General features: G+C 37.0%; 1 protein-coding gene across 15 annotated transcripts in view; it reads right to left on the reverse strand.

The window, feature by feature from the left end:
• The window catches only part of stxbp5l (syntaxin binding protein 5L), a 239039-nt gene that overhangs the window by 18689 nt on the left and 197654 nt on the right, over positions 1 to 22696 (reverse strand). For 4 of the 15 annotated variants that reach the window (XM_057852747.1, XM_057852744.1, XM_057852745.1 and 1 more), the window contains one exon: positions 8310 to 8489. The exons of 2 other annotated variants lie outside the window; for them this stretch is intronic. In XM_057852747.1, the coding sequence (XP_057708730.1) occupies positions 8310 to 8489 (180 nt within the window). Of the gene's footprint in view, positions 1 to 8309; positions 8490 to 13742; positions 13797 to 19090; positions 19196 to 22696 lie in introns of all 15 variants that reach the window. 9 more of the 15 variants (XM_057852738.1, XM_057852739.1, XM_057852736.1 and 6 more) reach the window with 6 other exon arrangements.

Here is a 22696-nt window from a genome sequence, read left to right on the forward strand (position 1 = left end):
CATACGGGGGAGGACGGACTGGCTATGCTTCATTTTCCATGTTGTTTTCTTATTAGCCTACATTTTAGATTTCTTTACATTTGGGCTTTCAAAACAGATTATTTCTAAAAATGGTACGTAAAAATGCAACACGTTCTTACAGTGCTATGAAAAAGTATCTGAACCTTTTGGCATTTCTCACATTTCTGCATAAAATCACCATCAAATGTGATCTGATCTTTGTCAAAATCACACAGATGAAAAAACAGTGTAAACCATTTATTGGTTTTCATCTTTTAAAAAGTGTATTATGCAAACAATGACAGAAGAGGGAAAAATAAGTAAGTGAACCATCACATTTAATCACATATTTTGTCCCCTGCCCCCTTTGGCAGCAATTACTTCAACCAAACGCTTGAAGTAAGTAAGTTTTACATTTACCACACCGTAACTTTGGCATATACAACACTCAAACTAGGGAAACAGATCTACAACCTTCCTACTGTTCTAATCGCTAATGTTATTTCATCATTTAACTCATTGGTTAAATGTTGCTGCAGATCCGTCTGGCACATGGATCAGGACTAATCTTGGCCCATTCTTTTCTACAAAACTGCTGTAGTTCAGCAAGAATTCTGGGATGTCTGGCATGAATCGCTGTCTTAAGGTCATGCCACAGCATCTCAGTGGGGTTCAAGTCTGGACTTAGACTTGGCCACTCCATAACATGTATTTTGTTTTTCTGAAACCATTCTGAAGTTGATTTACTTCTGTGTTTTGGATCATTGTCTTGTTGCATCATCCATCCTCTTTTTAGCTTCAACTGTCTGACAGACGGCCTCAGGTTTTCCTGCAAAACGTCTTGATAAACATTTGAGTTCATTCTTCAATTAATGACTGCAATTTGTCCAGGCCCTGAGGTAGCAAAACAGCCCCAAATCATGATGCTCTCTCCACCATGCTTTACGGTGGGGATGAGGTGTTGATGTTGGTGAGCTGTTCCATTTTTCCTCCACACATTACGTTGTGTGTTACTCCCAAACAATTCAACTTTGGTTTCATCAAGTCCACAAAGCATTTTGCCAAAATGTTTGTGGAGTGTCCAAATGCCTTTTTGCGAGCGAGCATCAATGTTTTTTTTTAGACAGCAGTGGCTTCTTCCGTGGAGTCCTCCCATGAACACCATTCTTGGCCATAGTTTTACATATAGTTGATGTGTGCAGAGATATTGGACGGTGCCAGTGATTTCTGTAAGTCTTTAGCAGACACTCTAGGGTTCTTTTTTTACCTCTCTGAGTATTCTGCGCTGAGCTCTTGGCGTCAACTTTGGAGGACTCCTTGGGAGAGAAGCAACAATGCCAAACTCTCTCCATTTGTAGACAACTTCTCTGACTGTCGATTGATGAACATCCAGACTTTTAGAGATGATTTGTATCCTTTCCCATCTTAATACAAGTCAACAATCCTTGATCGCAGGTCTTCAGACAGCTTTGTTGATCGAGCTATGATGCACATCAGACAATGCTTCTCATCAAGACAGTTCTTACCAGGTGTGTGTTTTATAGTGGGCAGGGGAGTTTTAAACCACTCATCAGTGATTGGGCACACACCTGACTAAAACTGTTTGGGTAAAAATTGGTTTCAATTGCTCTTTAAGTCTCCATAGGCAGAGGGTTCACTTACTTGTTTTTTCTCCCTTCTGTCATTGCTTTCATGCTATCCTCATTAAAATATGAAAACCTATAAATGTTTGGGTGGTTATAGTTAAAGCAGACACCATTTTTACGTCTGTGTGATTTTGACAAAGATCAGATTACATTTGATGGTGATTTTATACAGAAATGTGAGAAATTCCAAAAGGTTCAGATACTTTTTTATACCACTGTAATTCATTCACTGCCATTGACAGCAATAGACGTCCAATCGATTTGAAATGGGATGGCTGACACTGAATGATCATGATTCAGTGCCATTGATGGCTATCACCGTTAATGATGGCCAATGAGTTAAATGATGAAATAACATTAGCGATTAGAACAGTGGGAAGGTTGTAGATCTGTTTCCCTAGTTTGAGTGTTGTATATGCCAAAGTTACGGTGTGGTAAATGTAAAACTTCATTCATCGTTCATTTTTAGATTAACTCTGGTTTGTCTATTACTGTTAGTGGCAATCAATAAGTTAATCACTGTTTAGCAGAGGTGGGTAGAGTAGCCAAAAATTTTACTCAAGTACTGTAACAGTAGCGTTACTTCAAAATAATATTACTCAAGTAAAAGTAGTCATCCAAAAATGTACTCAAGTGCAAGTAAAAATTTATGTAACTGTGAGCAGCAGCTTAAAATGTTTGATTATTTATTTTCTTTAAACAATGGTATTTTTTTTCTCAGCACAGTTATCTATATGGCCTGTTATTACTATACTCTAATATAACATATTACATAACCACATTAAGCCAAAGAAATACAACAACAAAAAAACATTAAATTCCAGCGAGAGAAAAAAATCTACATAAATTAAGCATTTTTCGTCCAAAGAGCATGAGTGCTCTCTAGTGGAGAAAATAGATGCAAATAAAAACTGGGAAAGAGATTAAAATCCACGCTTTAGAGTCATGTTGAGGGCGGCGCTCTCTGTCAAATACAGTGGTACCACTACATAAGAAGTTAATTCATTCCAGGACCTTGTTTGTAAGACGAAATAGTCGTATGTCAAGCCGGGTTTTCCCATAAGAATACATTATGATAACATTAATTCGTTCCACAGCCACAAAACCTACACTAAATCCTTAATAAAAATACTGCTGGTACTACTGCAAATAGCAATTACACAAAGCAAAACAAATTGACAATGAATAAAAATCGGAATAAAGTATAATAATAGTAATAATAATAATAATACCTGTAATGTAACGAATCGGATTCTAATGTGGCAGATGTATTTTTGCGTGGTGTACCTGCAGAAGTTCTGAAATAATCGATTAAAAACCTGACAGAAGCTGGCGATTTCTTTGGCAATGTTACAATAATAATAATTGTCGCCCTAACTTATAAAGACTGGTGAACGGAGGAAGACCCCCAAGATCATAGACCTTTTACAGCCGTATTGTCGAGCCAGTTCACGGACGCGCGCACCACGCTCATATTTTTCTATCATTTGCATCTTCAGTTCAATGGTAAGCCTCACCTTTTTCCTTTTTTCACCACCTGCACTCACATTGTTGGAACCCATGACGATTTTTTTAACAAGAAAATCCGCCGTACGTCTGTTTTGCGGTAAAACCAAAAAACTGTGTCGCTGTCATACATCGTCGTATTTCGAGCATGTCGTCGGATGTAGAAACAAATGAGTCAAATTTTACATCGGATGTCGAAAACTTCGTGTGTCGCAGAGATCGTATGTTGAGGTACCACTGAACTTTTTACGGTCTTTTAAAGACGCCGCGTGATTGAACCAGCCGGTATGACCATTGAGTGGCAAGCTTGAGTCTGATTGGTATAATGAAGTCATATGATTATTATTGCGACGCCTCATTGGGGAAACTGGTTGAACCACTGTTGGAGTCTGGCAAAAATAAAAAGAAGTAAAATCTAATATGTAGAATGAAGACGAAAAATGTCATATCTAGAGCTGTCTAAAGTAGCGGAGTAAGAGTAGCCTTTCTTGACAAATCTACTCAAGCAAAAGTAAAAAGGGTGGCTTACTAAAACTAATCTTAGAGTACAAAGTTACTCAAGTAAATGTAACAGAGTAAATGTAAGGCGTTACTCCCCACCTCTGCTGTCCAGACAAATCTGTCCCTGCCCTAAACAATCTACAAACACTCTATCAACCACCGCTTTCTTTTTATTTTCCCTCCAAAACAAAACAGTTTTCCTTCAGAACTGATATTTTCGTGGTTTTGCCTCAAAGTTCTTGGTCTGGCTAATTAAAACTAATTGAATTCAAGAAGAAAAAAACAAAAAATATATACACTATAATGCAAAATCTAAAACTATTAAAACCTTGCACTACACAGATGTGTAAGTGTTTACTTGTAATAGAGATAAAATTACAGTCGTGCTAACAGTGATTTTGCTACCTGATTCAATATCATGATGTTTATATCTGTCAAATCCGGTGGGTCACTAACCTGCGATTAGCCTTATACCCTTTTCATATCTCCCTTTCTATTACCTGTGAAAGCCATTCACTACAAGGATGACCAGAAAGACAGATTTACTTCCATTATTGTATTCCCTGGGATCTTAACCAGTAAAGGTATCCAGCTAGAAGTGCTGTGCATAAAGAATTAATCATACAGCGAGAACATGTCAGGGGGTCCAGGCGGAGAATCTGGTGTTATAAATGACTGCTCACAGCAAAGTACTTCTTTCAATTTTAAAAATACATGCTAAATGTGGCCATTTGCCAGCAATTTCTTAAGTTCTAAATTGTACCACTAGGACTTTTTTTTTTTTTTTTTAATTAGCTGGTTATTTTCTACTGTCAGGAAAGAGAGCTGCAAGCCTGAAAAAATAATAGCATAAACATGCGCTCACACACGTGTACTCAGCCGCGTACACACAGGCAATAACCTGCTGTGTCACTTCATTCAAAGACGCCGCGGATCAAAGTCATTGTGTGAATACAAAAAGGGAAGGGAAAATGTCAAAATGCCAGGGAGCAAATCAAATTTGACGTCTCTCTATTCATCTCTTTTATGGGCGCACGCCATAGGAAGCTTTTTAAATTGCGGCCAGGCATGCAGCAATTTTAGCGGAAGAGAACATGTATGTAACCTGAGAGGATATGAAAAGAATGTCAATGAAATTTTACTAAATTCAATTAAAATTAGTTTGATCTTTACCAAACAATAGCTAACTTTCTATACTATACATGTACATATGTACTGGATAATGCTGGTTGTGAAGGAAAATATAATATTGTGTCAATTTTGTAAATTAGCAATTGTTTTCAAAAATGACACAAAGAGTACATTCTGGAAATAAACTCTAATCACAATTGCAATCAAAGTGGTATTCAAAAACTAGCAAAAGGCGAAGGACAGTAGCTATTAGTCAATTCAAATGTTGGGAGATAATGATAGTAATTTCCTACGTTGCTGATTTTGTGTTTTTTCATGAATTGATATGATGTTTCCAAACATTTAGCACATTCAGTTGTTCTTGTATTCTTGTATTATTAATCAGTGACTGACATGACTGAACAAAGCAGCGTGAAAACAATCCACAATTGATTTCTAACAACAAATTTAGCCAAACTTCGCCTGCAGCTATATCAGTGGAAATTATTTTCCGCTCATTTGTATTTGATATATGAAAGAAAAAGAAAAACATTGGGTACATTTTAAGTATTTCAAGCCTGTAAATTGGTTGATTCAAGCAACACAAATGCAAGATTATTTCTTGCATTCCTCCCATAAATTGTTAATTTGGTTTTGATGCTAATGCAAGGTGCATTAAGTGGGTTTTCTGAAGCAGGGAAAATACACTCTAAAATAAATTAATAAAGAATTGAAAAAATAAATAAAAATTAAAAAACAAACAAACAAACAAAAAACGACAGAACTTGGAATTTCAAGTCCATCAATTTAACTTGAATTTTCTAGTTTTGAGGGAAAACGCAAAAAACAACAACAACAACAACAACAACAAATTATCCAACTCAGCATTTAAGTAGTCTGAAATAAATATTTTAAGTAGAGTAGAGTTCCGTTTTAGTAAATAAATAATACATTGCTCCAAGTGGGAATCAAACTCAGGGCCCGCTCATTGGCAGCAGAGCGCACAGACAACAGAGCTAAACACATGGACTGCCATTTGTCAGTATCCTCATCTGAAGGCATTAATTGCAGTCTTGTTAATCTTACTTTAAAAGAGTAATTAGTTACAGTTACAAATTACTTCTCACCAAACGTAACTGCGTCATTAACTCAGTTACCTCATTGTAAGAGTAATTAGTTACTAAGCAAAGTAACTGAAGTTGCTTTTCATGTTCTTCACGTTGTATAACATCATTTACATTAAAGATGTTGATATTAACTGATTGATTTTTTCATTCAAAAACAAACAAAAATCACACTTTTACCTTTTTTTTTTTTTTTTGTAAATTTCACCTGCATAAGAGTGTAACTGTATACAAACTTTATCTTCCAAATGCTATAAGAAAAAAAAACCCTTTTTGTCTTTCCTGTTGCACTGAAACAACACCGAACTGTGACCCCCGTACAGAGGAATCGAGACTGTTTTACGTTCATATCGATAAAGAATTTGGGGATTTAAGCATTTATTCACAAGAATTTTCAACGTAAAAAGCTCTTTGTTGTAAGGCTGTCGACACATTGACTGACAGACTAGCATCGTACTTCGACATATTTATGTAAAATAAATGCTAACTGCCCGGTTTATGGCTCTTTTCACAAAGAATCGAGACTGTTTACTTCCATATCTATAAAGAGTTCAGGGATTTAAGCATTTAGTCACAAGAATTTTCAACGTAAAAAGCTCTTTGTTTTAAGGCTGCCGTCACATTGACTGACAGACTAGCATCGTACTTCGACATATTTACGTAAAATTAATGCTAACTTAGGGTGATCAAACGTCCTCTTTTGCCCGTACAAGTTCCACTTTCACGTAGTATCCTCGTGGTCCCGGCGGGTTTTATAAATTCATAAAAATGTCCAGTTTTTATGATTTTTCACGGGACCAATTTGAAGAGAATCCCTCCGGCCGCTGGGTGGCAGCAGTTGACATGGCTCCTACTAGAAGGGAGGGAAGGAGTAGTTCTTCTTGTTTTTGTTGGCAGTTTACCCCTATCATGAGGCATTACCGCCATCTACTGTACTGGGTCGACGATTTGGCCACAACGCCTAAGTTTTTTAGGATAAATACGTATATAGTGGCAACTGTTGACTTCTGTCGGAGCTTTGACTGTAAAATCCCGTTTGGTGTCGCATCGTTGCGCTGTTGATGATTGTAAACTTTTAAAGCAAAGTTTGATTTTTGCCTCAGCTAGCTATCTGTAAGCTAAACCGCGCTAGGCATTATGGGAAACGTAGTTTTGAACTGCTACGTTTGGAAACATGCTGGTTGAATAGTTTGTCATTTTATTTCGGTTTTTGTTTGTGTGCAATCTAGAACATTGAATGAAAATATCAATTGAATGGGAATAACAATTTGTCAAGGACAATTGTCGTGATAGTAATTTATAAAAATGTTTAGTTGGCACATAGCCTACTGTGTGTATGTGTATTGACCGGACTACATTTCTATGGGTCTGCATTATATATATATACATATATATATATATATATATATATACACACACACACATACACACACACACACATATATATATATATATATATATATATATATATATATATATATATATATATATATATATATATATTGTGATATAAGTGATATATAGGCATCTTTGAGTGAACTTCAAGTGAAATTCAAGTATCTTGAGGCCGGGTTGCGTGTCCTCTTTTTTGGAAATCAAAATATGGTCACCCTATGCTAACTGCCCGTTTTTTTGCTCTTTTAACAAAGAATCGAGACCGTTTACGTCCACAACTATAAAGAGTTCAGGGATTTAAGCATTTATTCACAAGAATTTTCACTGGAAAAGCTCTGTTTACATAATGCTGCCGCTACATTTGCTTACTGACTAGCATCATAGTTCTCAATATTAAGTAAAATAAAAGCTAACTGCACATTTTTTTTTTTTTTTTACCTTTTCACCTAGAATCTAGACTGTTTTGTGTCCCTATCTATAAAGAATTGAAGATTAAGATTCATGCATTTATTCCCAAGAATTTTCACCGGGAAAGCTCTTTGTCTGTGATTCCACTCGGTCAGCTTTGACGGCCACGCCAACAATGCAGGCCCCCTATTAATCGGCCCCGCGCCCCATGTCCCGTCAATAACATTATAAAGTCTATGCAAGTTTATAATATTAGTTTGACAAAACGCATAACAAATACTCACAATAATAAGCTAAGAATTTGAGTTCAGTCTAAGTAAAATATTAGCATTTTTTAGCATGAGCAAAAGGAAGGAAATTAGTCTTCTAGGACTAATTTGAAAACATTGCACAATAGCGTATGAAGTGAATCATTTGCTGACTAATACAGAAAGATCGTTTTTATTTTTAATTATTCATTTATTAAATGAAAAGTCTTGATTAAATCACCCAATGCTGCAGACTTGCATTAGCATGGTCTTTTAACCCATTAACCAGGGTAAGAGGATAGCATGCACAAATCGGGGGAAAGGGACGTTAGAGAGGTTAAAAGGTGGGAATTGGGAAGACAAGCACACACCTTCAGTGTGGGACACAGGCAAAGAGATCTCCATGCAAGCAGCAGACTGGGCCTTGCGGAACGGCGGCCGGCCAGGGCCTCTGCGGGCAAGCCGTGGCCCCTCGGGACCCATCGGGACACGAGGCTTCCCCGCGGAACAGGGTTGAGAGGTGGGGCTAGTGCAATGTCCATTGACATGATCTGTAATAACGGCAAAGCGTTAGGAAAGAAATGTCACATTCCAACATTTGTTACAAACCTCAATATCCGTCTACATAAGTCATGTAGTGTTATAGAGGATAAAATCTGCCAATTAAGTGTTTTAATCGATTGAAATCCTACGTATTCCAGTACATGACTTCTGATGACAAATATTTGGTATATTTTATGGCATGACAGGGGCAAGCGGTGTTAAAAGGATAAATGGTAGTAAGAGGAAAATGCATACAGACATTTTTGGAGTGGAGTTACGTATGCACAGGGAGAAGAAACAAATATAACGCAAGACTATTTATAGTTAACAAGTATGACAAAACAGGCTTGTTTCATAGTTTCTGGAATGTATGTGTTTCTTCTGTCATTGACGTTTTTATCTCAAAGCCAGAAGTAAGTACTGGAAATTGTAAAGCGCCAAATGCTGTGGATGAAATAATATGATATTTGTGCTTTGACTCCTTTGCTACTTACTGTCAGTGCAGCTTCACACAGCTTCCCCCAAGGGCGTGCAGGACTTGCGACCCTAATTTATGTCCAGTGAAATTGTGCATTGTGCGTGTATGGTATGTCTGTGTGAAAAATATTTTATTTGGAGTCAAACCTCATTCCTCCCAGGATCTTTGGTGCTCAGCGTCATTAAAATAAGATTAATGTACATATGTGAATTAAATAAAATTTCTGTCTCTGTAACATGTGACATCAATTAGTCAAATGAATGCATAATTCAGTAGATAAATAAATAAATCTTCATTCAAATTAACCACGGAAATGACATATACTAGTAGCAAGACGGTAATTAAAATTGTGCTAATCTGTTGACTATTAAGAAGCATGAGTCATTAGGCATGTCACTTTCATTGAATGGTTTTTCATATATTTCCTTTTTTTCAGGATGAATATTTATTGTATGTTGTAATTAGTTTTCAAGGTCACATTGATTTGATTTAATATTGCAAAAAGGCAGTTCTCCGTTTCCCAGAAAACAAGTCAAGATTTACATTATGAAAAAATAAAAACGCGCCTGTGCTGGTTCAAAACAAATAATGCAACCTTTTTCCACAACTTTTCAAGACATCAATCGACACTCAATTTATAATATTCTTAATTCATTGGCTACCATTGAAGGCGCTCAAGGTCCATTTGAAGTGGGAGCCCTCCCGCTTCAAATGGACGTCTACTTGTGATAAACTAATATAAATTCACAGCAGGATGAAAAGAGCTACATGATAATGTGTTGCACTGTTACTGGTACAAGTATCGAAATTATGTCATCGATACTGAGGAGTTCAAAGAAATCATGTGTCAATGATATGCAATATCTACTGTTCTGGATTTCCTTCTCAACCGCTTGTCTACCTACTCAAAATGGACGCTAACTATGCATGTTGCCCTATAAAAGGAGCGCTCGTCGCCCTTCCAAAGATGATAATAAACGTCCAACCTTGCAGCATTTAATCATCCTTCTGCTGCAAATTTAAGTGAGTTTACTACTAGCAAACGTCCAATCCATTTTAAACTGGGAGGGTAGCAGCGAATAAACATTTGTTCCCACTTCAAATGGATTGTTTAGTCTCGTTTGTTCTTCCTCTGGCCAAGATGGAACCTCCCATAAATTAGTTTATGATTAGGCGGTATCCAAACATTTTGCAGCGGGACTGTGGCTGCCAAACCTCTCATTCCAAATGATTTGGACATCTAGCGCTGTCAGTGGCAGCCAAAGAGTTAAGCAGTATGTGACCAAGCCTTATTTATTTCCCCTAAAAAAATGGTATCAATGCAGTATAGGCATCAACTGATACCACACAGTCAGGTATCGGGAGCCAAAAAATGATATCAGTGCAACACTAAGAACAGCACTGAGAGAGTTAAGAAGAAATTATCATTGTACTCTTTCTAAGTCACGATTCTCGAGTGCATGCATTAGCTGTTGACAATTTCGACATTTTAGCTCTTTAAAGCTTGATTTAAAATAATTAGAAATGATTGGGTGCTACTTAAGTATTTGCAACACTTGGATTTAGTACACTGATTAAATTATGTGAGTAAGAGGGAGCCATCTAATTTAACTCCATCTCAGTATGATTTTAAACAGATACAGTATGCGAGACATCATTTGGCAAACGAACAGAGAGTAACAATACAATCTCAATGTAAAGAATTAAATAACATCATTGACTCACACATACAAACTCGGAAAATTCTGTTATATCACCCATTTCTTCAATTAGCATAACTCATTCTCTCTCATTGACGACGATAGACTTTCAATCTATTCGATCATTTGTACGTCTATCGCCATCAATGGTACTGAAATATAATCGTTCACTGTCAGCCATTGACAGTGATAGAGTATCCATATTTGCTGTAAAAATGAATGGTTCTTACAATGAGCACACATTAACTTTGGCATATTAGAATTTACACGTTCCCCTGAAAAAAACTGTACAATTAGATACATGAATTACAAAGATAATCTAACAGGGGAAAAGGATCATTTATCTATTTTTAAGAAAGAAAATAAACCGAAGGGCAAATGCAAAAGAAAACATACATACAGTAGTACCTCTACTCACAAAATTGGTTCTGCAAGACGCGTTTTCCCTGTAAATGCCCTAATCTGTTGCAAGCCCCCTAATATTTAGACATAAATCTTTTATAATGCATAAAAATTAGGCCTGTCAAACGATTAAAATTTTTAATTGAGTTAATCATAGCTTAAGAATTAATTAATCGTAATTAATCGCAATTCAAACCATCTCTAAAATATGCCATATTTTTCTGTAAATTATTGTTGGAATGGAAAGATAAGACACAAGACGGACATAAACATTCAACATACTGTACATAAGTACTGTATTTGTTTATTATAACAATAAATCCACAAGATGGCATTAACATTATTAACATTCTTTCTGTTAAAGGATCTACGGATAGAAAGACTTGTAGTTCTTAAAAGATAAATGTTTGTACAAGTTATAGTAATTTTATATTAAAACACCTCTTAATGTTTTCGTTTCAATAAAATTTGTAAAATTTTCAAACAAAAAATAAACTAGTAGCTCGCCATTGTTGACCTCGCCGAGCGGCGACGTCACAGCCGTTCTTCCAAAGTGTCTTTAACTACATAAGATAGTGATTGAAATACACCACAAGGTGTCACTGGCAAGTTTTAAATTACTTAAGAAATCAAGCTACGGCAAAGTCTGAGTAAGTTTTATGTTTATTTCGCATAGCTATTTTGATTGGGAATGCCAGTTCTCTTTGACAGTTCGCATTGAGCGTTTTTCTTTTTGTGAACATAATTTTTTTTGAGAGATAGGAATATTATTTCTGTTGTGCTTTCACTAAATGATACTGTAGCGACTTCACTTGACTGTCAGTGCTGGCTGCAAATGGTATACAGTATGTTCTGCGTTGTGTTCAATTAAGCGTGTTAAGAAAAAGACCGTCTCCTGTCATTCTTCCCCACGTCATTCGCCACAATACTTATATATATGTTGTGAAAGAGTTGCCACAGCTTAACCCAATAAAACGCGCGGTCCAATGTGTCCACTTGCATGTCTCTGTCTTTTCGCTCTCAATGTGCTAAACCGGCGTATGAACGGGTCACTCAGTGAATGCGTTAATTGCGTCAAATATTTTAACGTGATTAATTTTAAAAAATTGATTACCGCCTGTTAACGCGATAAATTTGACAGCACAAATAAAAATGCATGACAAGCAGTACTCAATTTGGACATTTAGGGATGCACGTAGCTTCTAAGGGGTGCACCCACTTTTGTTGCCAGAGTTTACGATAGATATTAATGGCTATATTTTGAGTTATTTTGAGGGGATAATAAATTAACTCTATTATATAACCTGCACACAGACTACTTTTCACTATGTCAAAGTGTGATTTTGTTAGTGTTGTCCCATGAAAAGATTTACTTAAATATCTGCAAAAATGCGAGGGGTGTACTCACTTTTGGGATACACTGTATGTAGAGACATTCTTCAGTAGAAGTACCACTGTATTTAGAAAATTGATGGTTTGTTCCAGTGGGCCCAAAAAAGTTCAAAGAATTACATTTTTTTGACAATTATTTAACTCTTTCATTGCCATTAATGATGCTAGAAGTCCAATCATGTGGCGTCCAATCATCCATTCTGCTGTGAATTTGTTACTAGAAGAAGTTTAATCCATTTGAACATTTCTTCATTTGCTCACAGCTTCCCAGTCCAAATGGATTGGACATCTAGCACTGTCATTAGCAGCAAATGAGTTAATGGTTTGGGCTGTACAGGTAAAATTAACTCATTGGCTGCCATTGTTTTGTTTTTTTCCCCCCGCAGTTCTTGGTTTCTCATATATTTATGAGTTTTTTTTTTGTTGTTGTTGTATTATTTAGATTTCAGTTCTCGTTTATGCTTTTTCACATTTTTTTGTGGTATTTTTGTTTCTCATGGTTTAGGCGGTTTATTGCGTTTTTTTTTTTTTAACTGACATTATTTTTTTCATGTTTTTCACGTTTTTGTGTTTTTTCGTATTTTTTGAATGATCCTCCGATCAATCAAGCTAAAACATGATCATTCGATGCCAGCCACCACAGTTAAAATGGATTTTATCACTGTGAATGGCAGTGAATGCGTTAATTAACTTTATTTCTTACTAAGGCTGCAAGAAAAAAAGGTTATCACATCTGAATATATAGGCACTTGTGCAGTTTAAGAAGCAGAGGTTTTAAGGCGAGACAGCACGTGTTTACACTGCAGAAGCAGAGCAAAAGGGAACCCACAATGATGTAGATGCAGTTAGACATGTATGGCGAGAACGTTGAGTTGCTGCGATGCTGTTAAAGAAGAAAATGATCCAGTTACAATGAAAAAGGCAGCGTGTGAATCCAATCACTGTCGAGCAACGCTGTAGATGGAGGAAAAGTTGCAGAAAATAAGCAGATGGGCCAGTCACGATAGGGTGATAAAGAGCTTCATGTCGAAATAAGAGTTATGGATTACAAGTCACCTTTATAAACACTTGCAAAATGTAGAAGAAATGAATATTAAAATCAAATCAAAGAACACCGATGGGTAGAAAATGGGCCATCTCATGAACTGGTTCAAAAGGAGAGAGTGACAGGGAAAACAACTCAAGTAAAAATAAGAAAGCAACACAAAAGCCTAGAAAACACGACAAAAATAGAAACCCAATGACTCAAAGGAACACACGTGTAAACTGCTGGCTTTCGCCTACCGTACCAAGATCAGTCTTAAGATCTGTTGGCAGACTTAACTTTCTGCCGGGTCCCTTTACTGAAACAAAGGAATAGGGGGGAAAAAAAGCACCAGTTAATCCCTTCAAAATAAATAGGTAAGAAATAAAACACAACTTAATTTCAGTCAAACAAGGAAAAAACAAAATTGAACTAATTCAAATTAAACCTGACCATGCAAAATGCTACAGGTGCAGATTTTAAAATGCATGCTTAAATGGAGTTTCTCGTCAGTGCACTCAACATGAAACATGATACCTTGTTTACGTTCATATCAATGAATATGCTGGAATAAAGAATGAGAGATTTCATTACAGTATAAGCAGCATTCACTCTTGTCAAGCTGCAACAATGTGATGCATTGACAAATTCCATTATAGAGTCATTTAATTTTTCTCCCATCGAATCTGGTTTTGCTTGAACATTTAATCACCCAGAAGAAGAGCATCTGACAGGAAAGCCCAGAAAACAAACAAACACAAAAACGGATTAAACCAGGGGGCAAAAACAACAGACTCTGGTGCCAACAAAAAGACTTGTAAACCACATTTTGCAAGCATTTTAAGTGTAGGTAGATAACAGTGCAATTTAAAACTTGAGATGCTATGAAGAGTTTTCCAGTCAAAAAAAATGTTTTAGTGAATACAGTTCGACCCTGAATTTGTTTGAATATGTCTGCTTTTAAAGTACATCCTTCTTTGTGTGAACGGCCTTGTCAGGAACTCAGTATTGAAGATCGCTTGAAAGAAAAATATATTTGCTAGACTGCGGAGATTTTAATTAAAATGACTCTTTACACTTTGGAGCTGAAAGCTCCTTTGTGACGTTCACAATAAAGCACCTTGACCAGATGCAAAACTGGTCAAAATACAGTAATGATGCTTAGATAACAAAATCGTGATATAGAAAAATGTTTTCAACAACTTATTGAGCTAAGGGATAGTTTCTTCCTGTGAATTTGTTATCATAATTAATCATCAACATAATCCTTTGTTTTCCGTCTCAATTAGTATCCACCATTTCCTGCGGGTGTTAGTCTGTGAGATCTTCCAGTAACAATAATAACACGTTAGCATGACGTGAATATGGTCAAGTCAATGGGACCATATGGCCAACTGGATTGTACTATAATAACACTGATTAACAATTCCATTCAATTATTGCAAATAGGAATGTTGCCCCCAAATAAGCAGAAGTCAATTTGCGACATATTTAGAAAATAACACACACAAGACAGACACAGTTATGAATGTGTAGCTCGAGAAAATACAAACATATGACATTTTGCCACACTGGCAAATACAGCGTATTGTGGCTCTGGTGGAGATGTGTTCGATGACAATGTGGACAGTGAAGCACCCGAAGGAGAAGTGGCCCTGAGGATGCAAACCCTTTGTCATCCCTCGCCTGCCTTGAAGGCTCTTCTAGGTCAAAGTTCGTACACATAAAGCAAACACATATACACCCTGTGATGAAAGGAGAAGTGAGATAGTCACCTGCATGAAAGTGAGGAGGACACTGACAAGGTTAGAACACCTTATTTCTAAAACAATAAAGGCCTTTTGAGCATTTTTTCCCCGATATCCGTAAGATTCAGCTTGACTCATTCGCTGCCATTGACAGCAGTAGACGTCCAATCCATTTGAATTGGGACGGCTGATAGCGAATGAACAAATATTGATTCGCAGCCACCCTCCCACTTTAAAAGAATTGGATGTGCACCAGTGATAAACACATTCTTAATTCACGGTGGAAGAATGAAATGAGTGACATGATTGGACATTTTACATTGTCAATGGCAGTGAAAGAATTAAGGTATGTGTAGCAGTATACTATTTGTTTTCACCAGTAATACAATTGGGCACAGTAGGCATCACTCGGCACATCTTCAATATACTGTACCAAAAAAATTATGATTTAAATTACCATTACCGTTATTTTCAGTCTATAAGCCACTACTTTTTTTCCTTTCATTTTGAACCCTGCGGCTTATAGTCATGTGCGGCTTATTTGTTGATTTATTTGGGTTATTAGGCAACACTTTATTTGACAGCGGCGTCATAAGACTCATAAGACGTCATAATTATGACACTGTCTAGGGCATTATTAATGACTGCTTAAGAAAGATCATTAAGTGTCATCTGGCAAATGATGTCACAAACTCCATTCAGATCGAGCTCTTTTACATCCATTCAAAACTGAGATAATCTGCCGGATGACACTAAATGTTACCAGTCATAAGCATTCCCATAATACAGTGTGGACAGCTCCAGCTTAGAGCCCGGTACGGCTTATCTATGAACAAATGCCGTTTTCGTCTTAAATTTGGTGGGTGGCAGCTTATAGTCAGGTACGCCATACAGTCCGAAAATTACATATATACACACACATACATATATATATATACACATATATATATATATATATATATATACAGTGGTACCGCTACATACGATCGCTTCGACACACGAACTTTTCGACATCCGACGTAAAATTTGACTCGCCATTTGTTTCTACATCCGACGACATGCTCGAAATACGACGACAATGGCAGCACCGCAGACGATTGCACGGCGGATTTTCTTGTGTGACAAATCAACACTGGTTTCAGAAAAGGTTGGTACAGATAGTGAAACAAGGAAAAAGTTGACGCTTACCTTCTAAATGAAGATGCAAATGACAGAAAAATATGAGCGTAGGGTGGGCATCCGTGAAATGGCTCAAAAATACATCTCCACGGTCCTCCTCCGACCATCGTTCGCCAGTCCTTATAAGTTAAGCTGACAATTCCTTTTGTGGTAACATCTCCAGAGAAATCGCCAACTTCGCCACGTTTTTATCATTTATTTCACAACTTATTCAAAACAAAAACACCTTCTGTCTGCCGCAATTGAGGTGTTATCAAGAAAACATTCAAAGTGAAAGTGAAACTCAAGCTCACCGGTCTGTCTCTGGCACGTGAGCCCCGCGGTGCGTTCAGGGTCAGCAAAAAACGTCCGCCACATTAGAACCCGATTCGTTACATTAATACAGGAATTATTATTATTATTATTATTCCGATTTTGATTTATAATTTATTTGTTTTGCTATGTGTAATTGCCATTTGTAATAGTACCAGCAGTATTTTTTAAGGATTTAGTGAAGGTTTTTGGGCTGTGGAACGAATTAATGGAATTATAATGTATTCCTATGGGGAAATCCTGCTCGACATACGACCATTTCGACTTACAAACAAGGTCCTGGAACGGATTAACTTCGTATGTAGAGGTACCACTGTATATATATATATATATATATATATATATATATATATATATATATATATATATATATATATATATATATATATATATAGGTTCAATCCACACTTGTAGACAATTGTTGTATATTTACTTAAGTTTTACTTACAGTAAAATAGTGAGCTGAGTCTCTTTCTGACTACCCCAACCCCCCCCCCCCCCCCCTTTTCCACCTCTCTCATCAGGCCCCCCACATGGTGTCAACCGTAAATACAATTAGCGAACAATACCACTATTATATTCAGAGGTGGATAGAGTAGCCAAAAATTTTATTCAAGTAAGAGTAGCGTTACTTCAAAATAATATTACTCTAGTAAAAGTCTAAGTAGTAATCCAAAAAACATACTCAAGTAAGATTAAAAAAGTACTTGGTGAAAAGAATACTACAGTAATGAGTAACACTGTGAGTAACTGCTTACATTTTTTTTTTTTCTACAGTGTTATCTATATGTACTGCTGTTATAATAATACCGTACAATGATCCATTACATAACAACATTAAGCCAAAGAAATGCAAGAACGAATCATTCATTGAATTCAGGCGAGAGAAAAAAAAAAGACAGAGATGAAGCATTATTTGTCCAAAGAGCATGAGTGCCCTCTAGTGGAGAAAATAGATCCTAGTTTGAACAGTGAATAGTTCCTTCATATTTACTATTATGAAATTAAAAGGATCATATCTCCAGTTTTCCATGGTCAGTCGGTGCCAAATAAAAACTGGGAGAGAGGTTAAAATCTGTGCTTTCGAGTCATGTTGAGGGCGGTGCTCTGTATCAAATTCTTCATTTTTACGGTGCTTTAAAGACGCCACGTGAATGAACAGGGTGGCGTGATCATCGAATGGCAAGATTTCGTCTGATTGGTATAATGTAGTCATGCGAATATGTTGCGACGATTTATTGTTGAAAAGGGTAGAGCTACTCTTGGCATCAATAGCAAAAAAATAATAAATACATCTAATATGTCAAATAAAAAAAAAAATGTAATGACTCTTGTGCAGCCAAAAGTAGCGGAGTAGCGTTTGCTCTTCACAAATATACTCAAGTAAAAGTAAAAAGTATGGCTTAGTAAAACTACTCTTAGAAGTACATTTTTCTCAAAAAGTTACTCAAGTGAATGTAACGGAGTACAATACATGTAACACTTTACTACCCACCGCTTATTATATGTATAATCAGCGTAGGCGTTGAATGTATTTCTTGTTGTTTGTTCTCTTCTGTCTCTTTCTCCTTTCTATTTTCCTTCCACCCATAACCCCTTCTTGCCAAAAAATAAATAAATACATTTAGTAAATGTACTTGAATGAAGTCCAGCTTACTTAAAATGTTGAGTTAAAACACTTACAAAAGTTCAGTTTATTAAAAATGTTGGTCTTGCAATGTTAACATTTTTTTGTGTTTTTATTTTCCATTAAAGGTTGAAAATTCAAGTGAAACCTGTTGATTATAAATTTCAAGTTCATCAAACATTTTTTTACATTAAAGGTGGTATCAGCCTGCTACCCTTCTCTGCCCAACTGTCTTACTAGTGAGGACAAGTAGCCTACTAAAACAAGGACCTAATACGGCATTGATTATTTACAGATGGCTGTCCATAACCAAGCAAATTGATAGCTCTCAGTTAAGACTTACTGTGGGGTTGGGTGACCTGATTATGCAATGCTTCAGTTTTAATTAAAACAAAACTTGAGCAAACATGTTTTGGTTTGTGTTCACAAATTAATTGCCACAAATAAATACAGCATGGTCTACCTTTTTATTGTCTTTAAAAAAAAAGAAAGCTTTTTTCCCCCTCCCTTACATAAGTCATTAAATCCAGCTCAGTTAAAAAAAAAAAAAGAAAAAAAAAAGAGTGTATTTTGCAGGTGTTATTGCTCACAGTGTGGAAGCCCACTCAGCATGCATGATGCAACATTGAACCAGACACCCGTCAAAAAAACACCCCACTTGCCATTATCCATTTCATTGCCGCACACGGTGCAAAAGCCACACACAGATGTCTATGAGGTGGATCTGCGACACATCCCTCCTCTTACCATTGTCCAATAAGTAAAACACTGGGCTGCAGTGGCTGGCTCTCAGACTGGCCACAGGCTCTGGCAGGATGCGAGGGTCATTGTGAAGGGAGGTTGGGTAATGAACTGGAATAGGAGATCCAACAGAAAGGACAAGACTTTTCAGAGCAAAACGGGAGAGAGACATATAATGGGTGAACTTGGGAAAAGAGAGCGTTGCCAGTAACAGTAGGAGACAAGGGGAACTGATTCATAACAGGAAATATTTCTACAATGTTTAAGGGTTGAATAGCACACATTTCTGATGAAAGTGTGGCGTGGAGACAGTAGAATCACCAAATTCAAGAGGGGTCGTTATGTTGTCCGAAACCTGAATTCCGGTCGTATGAACAATACAAAAGGAGGACCTGTGAAAGTAAAAAATTAGTCTTCACAAACTGTCTTTCTATTTTAAATGAATTGGACATGTTCAATGATAGCCATGTGAGAACATAAAAATGTTACACGCAAAACTCCAAATACAATAATTCGATACTTTCATACATACATTTATTGACTAAAAGCCAACGTTTCATTATTTATTGAAGAAAAGCCTTCACATCATGTTGTCAAAAAGGTGCACCTGAATCGAATCTCTTGTGCACACCAATTCTTACTGTCAACATCCGACAGCACACGAGTCACTGAGGTGAAAAAATGATGCGCATCAATGCCGCCCACCCAAACTGCTTTGTGAAAAGAGGCGCAGCGGTTTCAACGGCTCCTTACATTCCAGTACAGAATCGTGACTGGCAACTCCTGGCTAAATTTGGAAATCGGTGTAGGTTGGCGGTTGTGGTGCATAAAGGGAGCAAATCTCTAGTAGGAACATTTTATTTGTCAGAAAAATCATTATCATAATTATTTGCGTAAGCACATTTATGCAAATGTGCATGAGACAAATGAAATCCAATTACCACTGTAGAATGAAACTCTTGTGTAATGTAGTACATTATGAGTGGCTCATATAGACCCTGAAGCCGTTTTATTGACCTAAAATACAGTACACAATTGGCATTATGAACAAAGTCAATTAAAATCTCCTATCCTTTTTTAAAAAAGCCCTTTGACCAGCAAGAGAGTGAGCAGGTGACATTATGTCAACGCACTTCTTCCCGCGACATGCTAACAGCTAAATATATCCTGCCAGGCAAAGCACAGCTCAGTGGCATGTCAGCTTATTAGCCCATCTCCTGAGCTGGTCTGGCCCTGCTATTTTACAGCCAAAGCTCCTTCAAACAATAGCACTTGCACCGAAGGCAAGGGAGACGCTTTCAGTCAAGAAAAATGCAAATGAAAACTACCCAATGACAAAAAGCAGGACAAAATGTGTGGGGAATTTGATATGATGCCACAAATGAAGAAGAAGTTTAATAAGATTGGGTGCTTTCTCTAACATAGAGGACAAAAGAATTAGGAAAACAATGTAGCCACATACAGTGGTATGAAAAAGTATCTGAACCTTTTGTAATTTCTCACATTTCTGCATAAAATCAAATGTGATCTGATTTTTGTCAAAATCACACAGATGTAAAAACAGTATGTGCTTTAACTAAAACCACCCAAACATTTACAGTATAGTTTTTCATATTTTAATGAGGATAGCATGGAAAAATGACTAAAGGGGGAAAATAAGTAAATGAACCCTCTGCCTAAGGAGACTTAAAGAGCCCATTTCTACCAAACAATTTAGGTCAGGTGTGTGCCCAATCACTGATGAGTGGTTCAAAGCTGCTCTGCCCACTATAAAACATAAAACTGGGAAGAATTGTCTGATGTGCATCATGGCTCGGTCAAAACAGCTGTCTGGAGGAGGTATTGTTGATTTGTATAAAGCTGGGAAAAGATATAAAACCATCACTGAAAATCTGGATGTTCATCAATCGACAATCAGAGAAGTCGCCTAAAAGTGGAGAGAGTTTGGCACAGTTGCTTCTCTCCCATGGAGTGGCCGTCCACCCAAGAGGACGCCAAGAATTCAGCGCAGAGTACTCAAAGAGGTAAAAAAGAACCATAGCGTGTCTGCTAAAGACTTATAGAAATCACTGGCACAGTCCACTATCTCTGTGCACACATCAACTATATAAAATTATGGCCTAAAATGGTGTTCATGGGAGGACTCAACAGAGGAAGCCACTGCTGTCTAAAAATACATTGATGCTCGTTTAATGTTCACAAAAAGGCACTTGGACACTCCACAGACGTTTTGGCAAAATATTTTGTGAACTGATGAAACCAAAGTTGAATTGTTTGGGAGTAACACACAACGTCATGTGTGGAGGAAAAATGGAACAGCTCACCAACGTAAATACCTCATTCCCACCGTGAATCTTGGTGGAGGGAACATCATTATTTGGGGCTGTTTTGCTTCCTCAGGGCCTTGACAACTTGCAATCATTAATGGAAGAATGAATTGAAAAGTTTATCAGGATGTTTTGCAGGAAAACCTGGGGCCCTCTGTCAGACAGTTGAAGCAAAGAGGATGGATGCTGCAACAAAACAATGATCAAAAACGCAGAAGTAAATGACCTTCAGAATGGTTTCAGAAGAACAAAATAACACGTTCTGGGGTGGCCAAGTCAAAGTCCAGACTTGAACCCCATTGAGATGCTGTGGCATGACCTAAAGACAGCGATTCATGCTAGACATCCCAGGAATCTGACTGAACTACAGCAGTTTTGTGGAGAAAAATAGGCCAAGATTAGTCCTGATTAATGTGCCAGACTGATCTGCAGCTACAGGAAGCGTCTGTTTGAAGCTATTGCTGCTAAAGAGGGAGCCACAAAATATTTAATGTGATGGTTCACTTACTCATTTTCCCCCTTCAGTCATTGTTTTCATACTATCCTCATTAAAATATGAAAACCTATATATGTGTGGGTGGTTTTAGTAAAAGCAGACAGTTTTTTTCGTCTGTGTTATTTTGACAAAATTTGATTTGATGGTGCTTTTATGCAGAAATGTGAAAAATTTTAAAAGGTTCAGATACTTTTTCATACTGCTGTAATTAGATAAACTTTCACCTTTTTTAGGGCACTCATTTAACTCATTCACTACCATTGATAGTGATAGGCATGAAATCCATTTCAAATGGGATGGCTGACAATGAGAAATCATGCTTCATTGCCGTTGATAGATGTCCAATCCAATTTGACTGGGGGGGGTTATGCCCCCAAATCAACAGGAGGTGACCCAAGATCAACATGAAATGACCCAACAATGGGCCTGGAATGGAACCTAAATAAACACAACAACAACCTGAAATCAAAGGAGAGTGACCCAAGAATCCCTCAAAATCTGCAGGAAGTTAGCCATAAATGCCCCAACATTAACAGGCAGTGACCCAAAATCAACAGAAAGTGACCCATGGGCGACAACTGACAAGCAGAGCTGATATTTATTAACATTTTATTAATTTACAAGGCTGGGTGAGTAATTAGCACAGTTCATTATTTTAACTTTGCACCCCTGAGGGGATAAAGCCAAAAGGGTGAGTAGATGTGAGTTAATATAGAATACTATTTTATTAATATGACAATTCATTGAAAATAAGTGTGCTAAATACTACTTTTGAATTCATTATTATAC

The sequence above is a fragment of the Corythoichthys intestinalis genome, chromosome 12 (assembly GCF_030265065.1).
Source record: "Corythoichthys intestinalis isolate RoL2023-P3 chromosome 12, ASM3026506v1, whole genome shotgun sequence".
Classification (NCBI taxonomy): Eukaryota; Metazoa; Chordata; class Actinopteri; order Syngnathiformes; family Syngnathidae; genus Corythoichthys; species Corythoichthys intestinalis.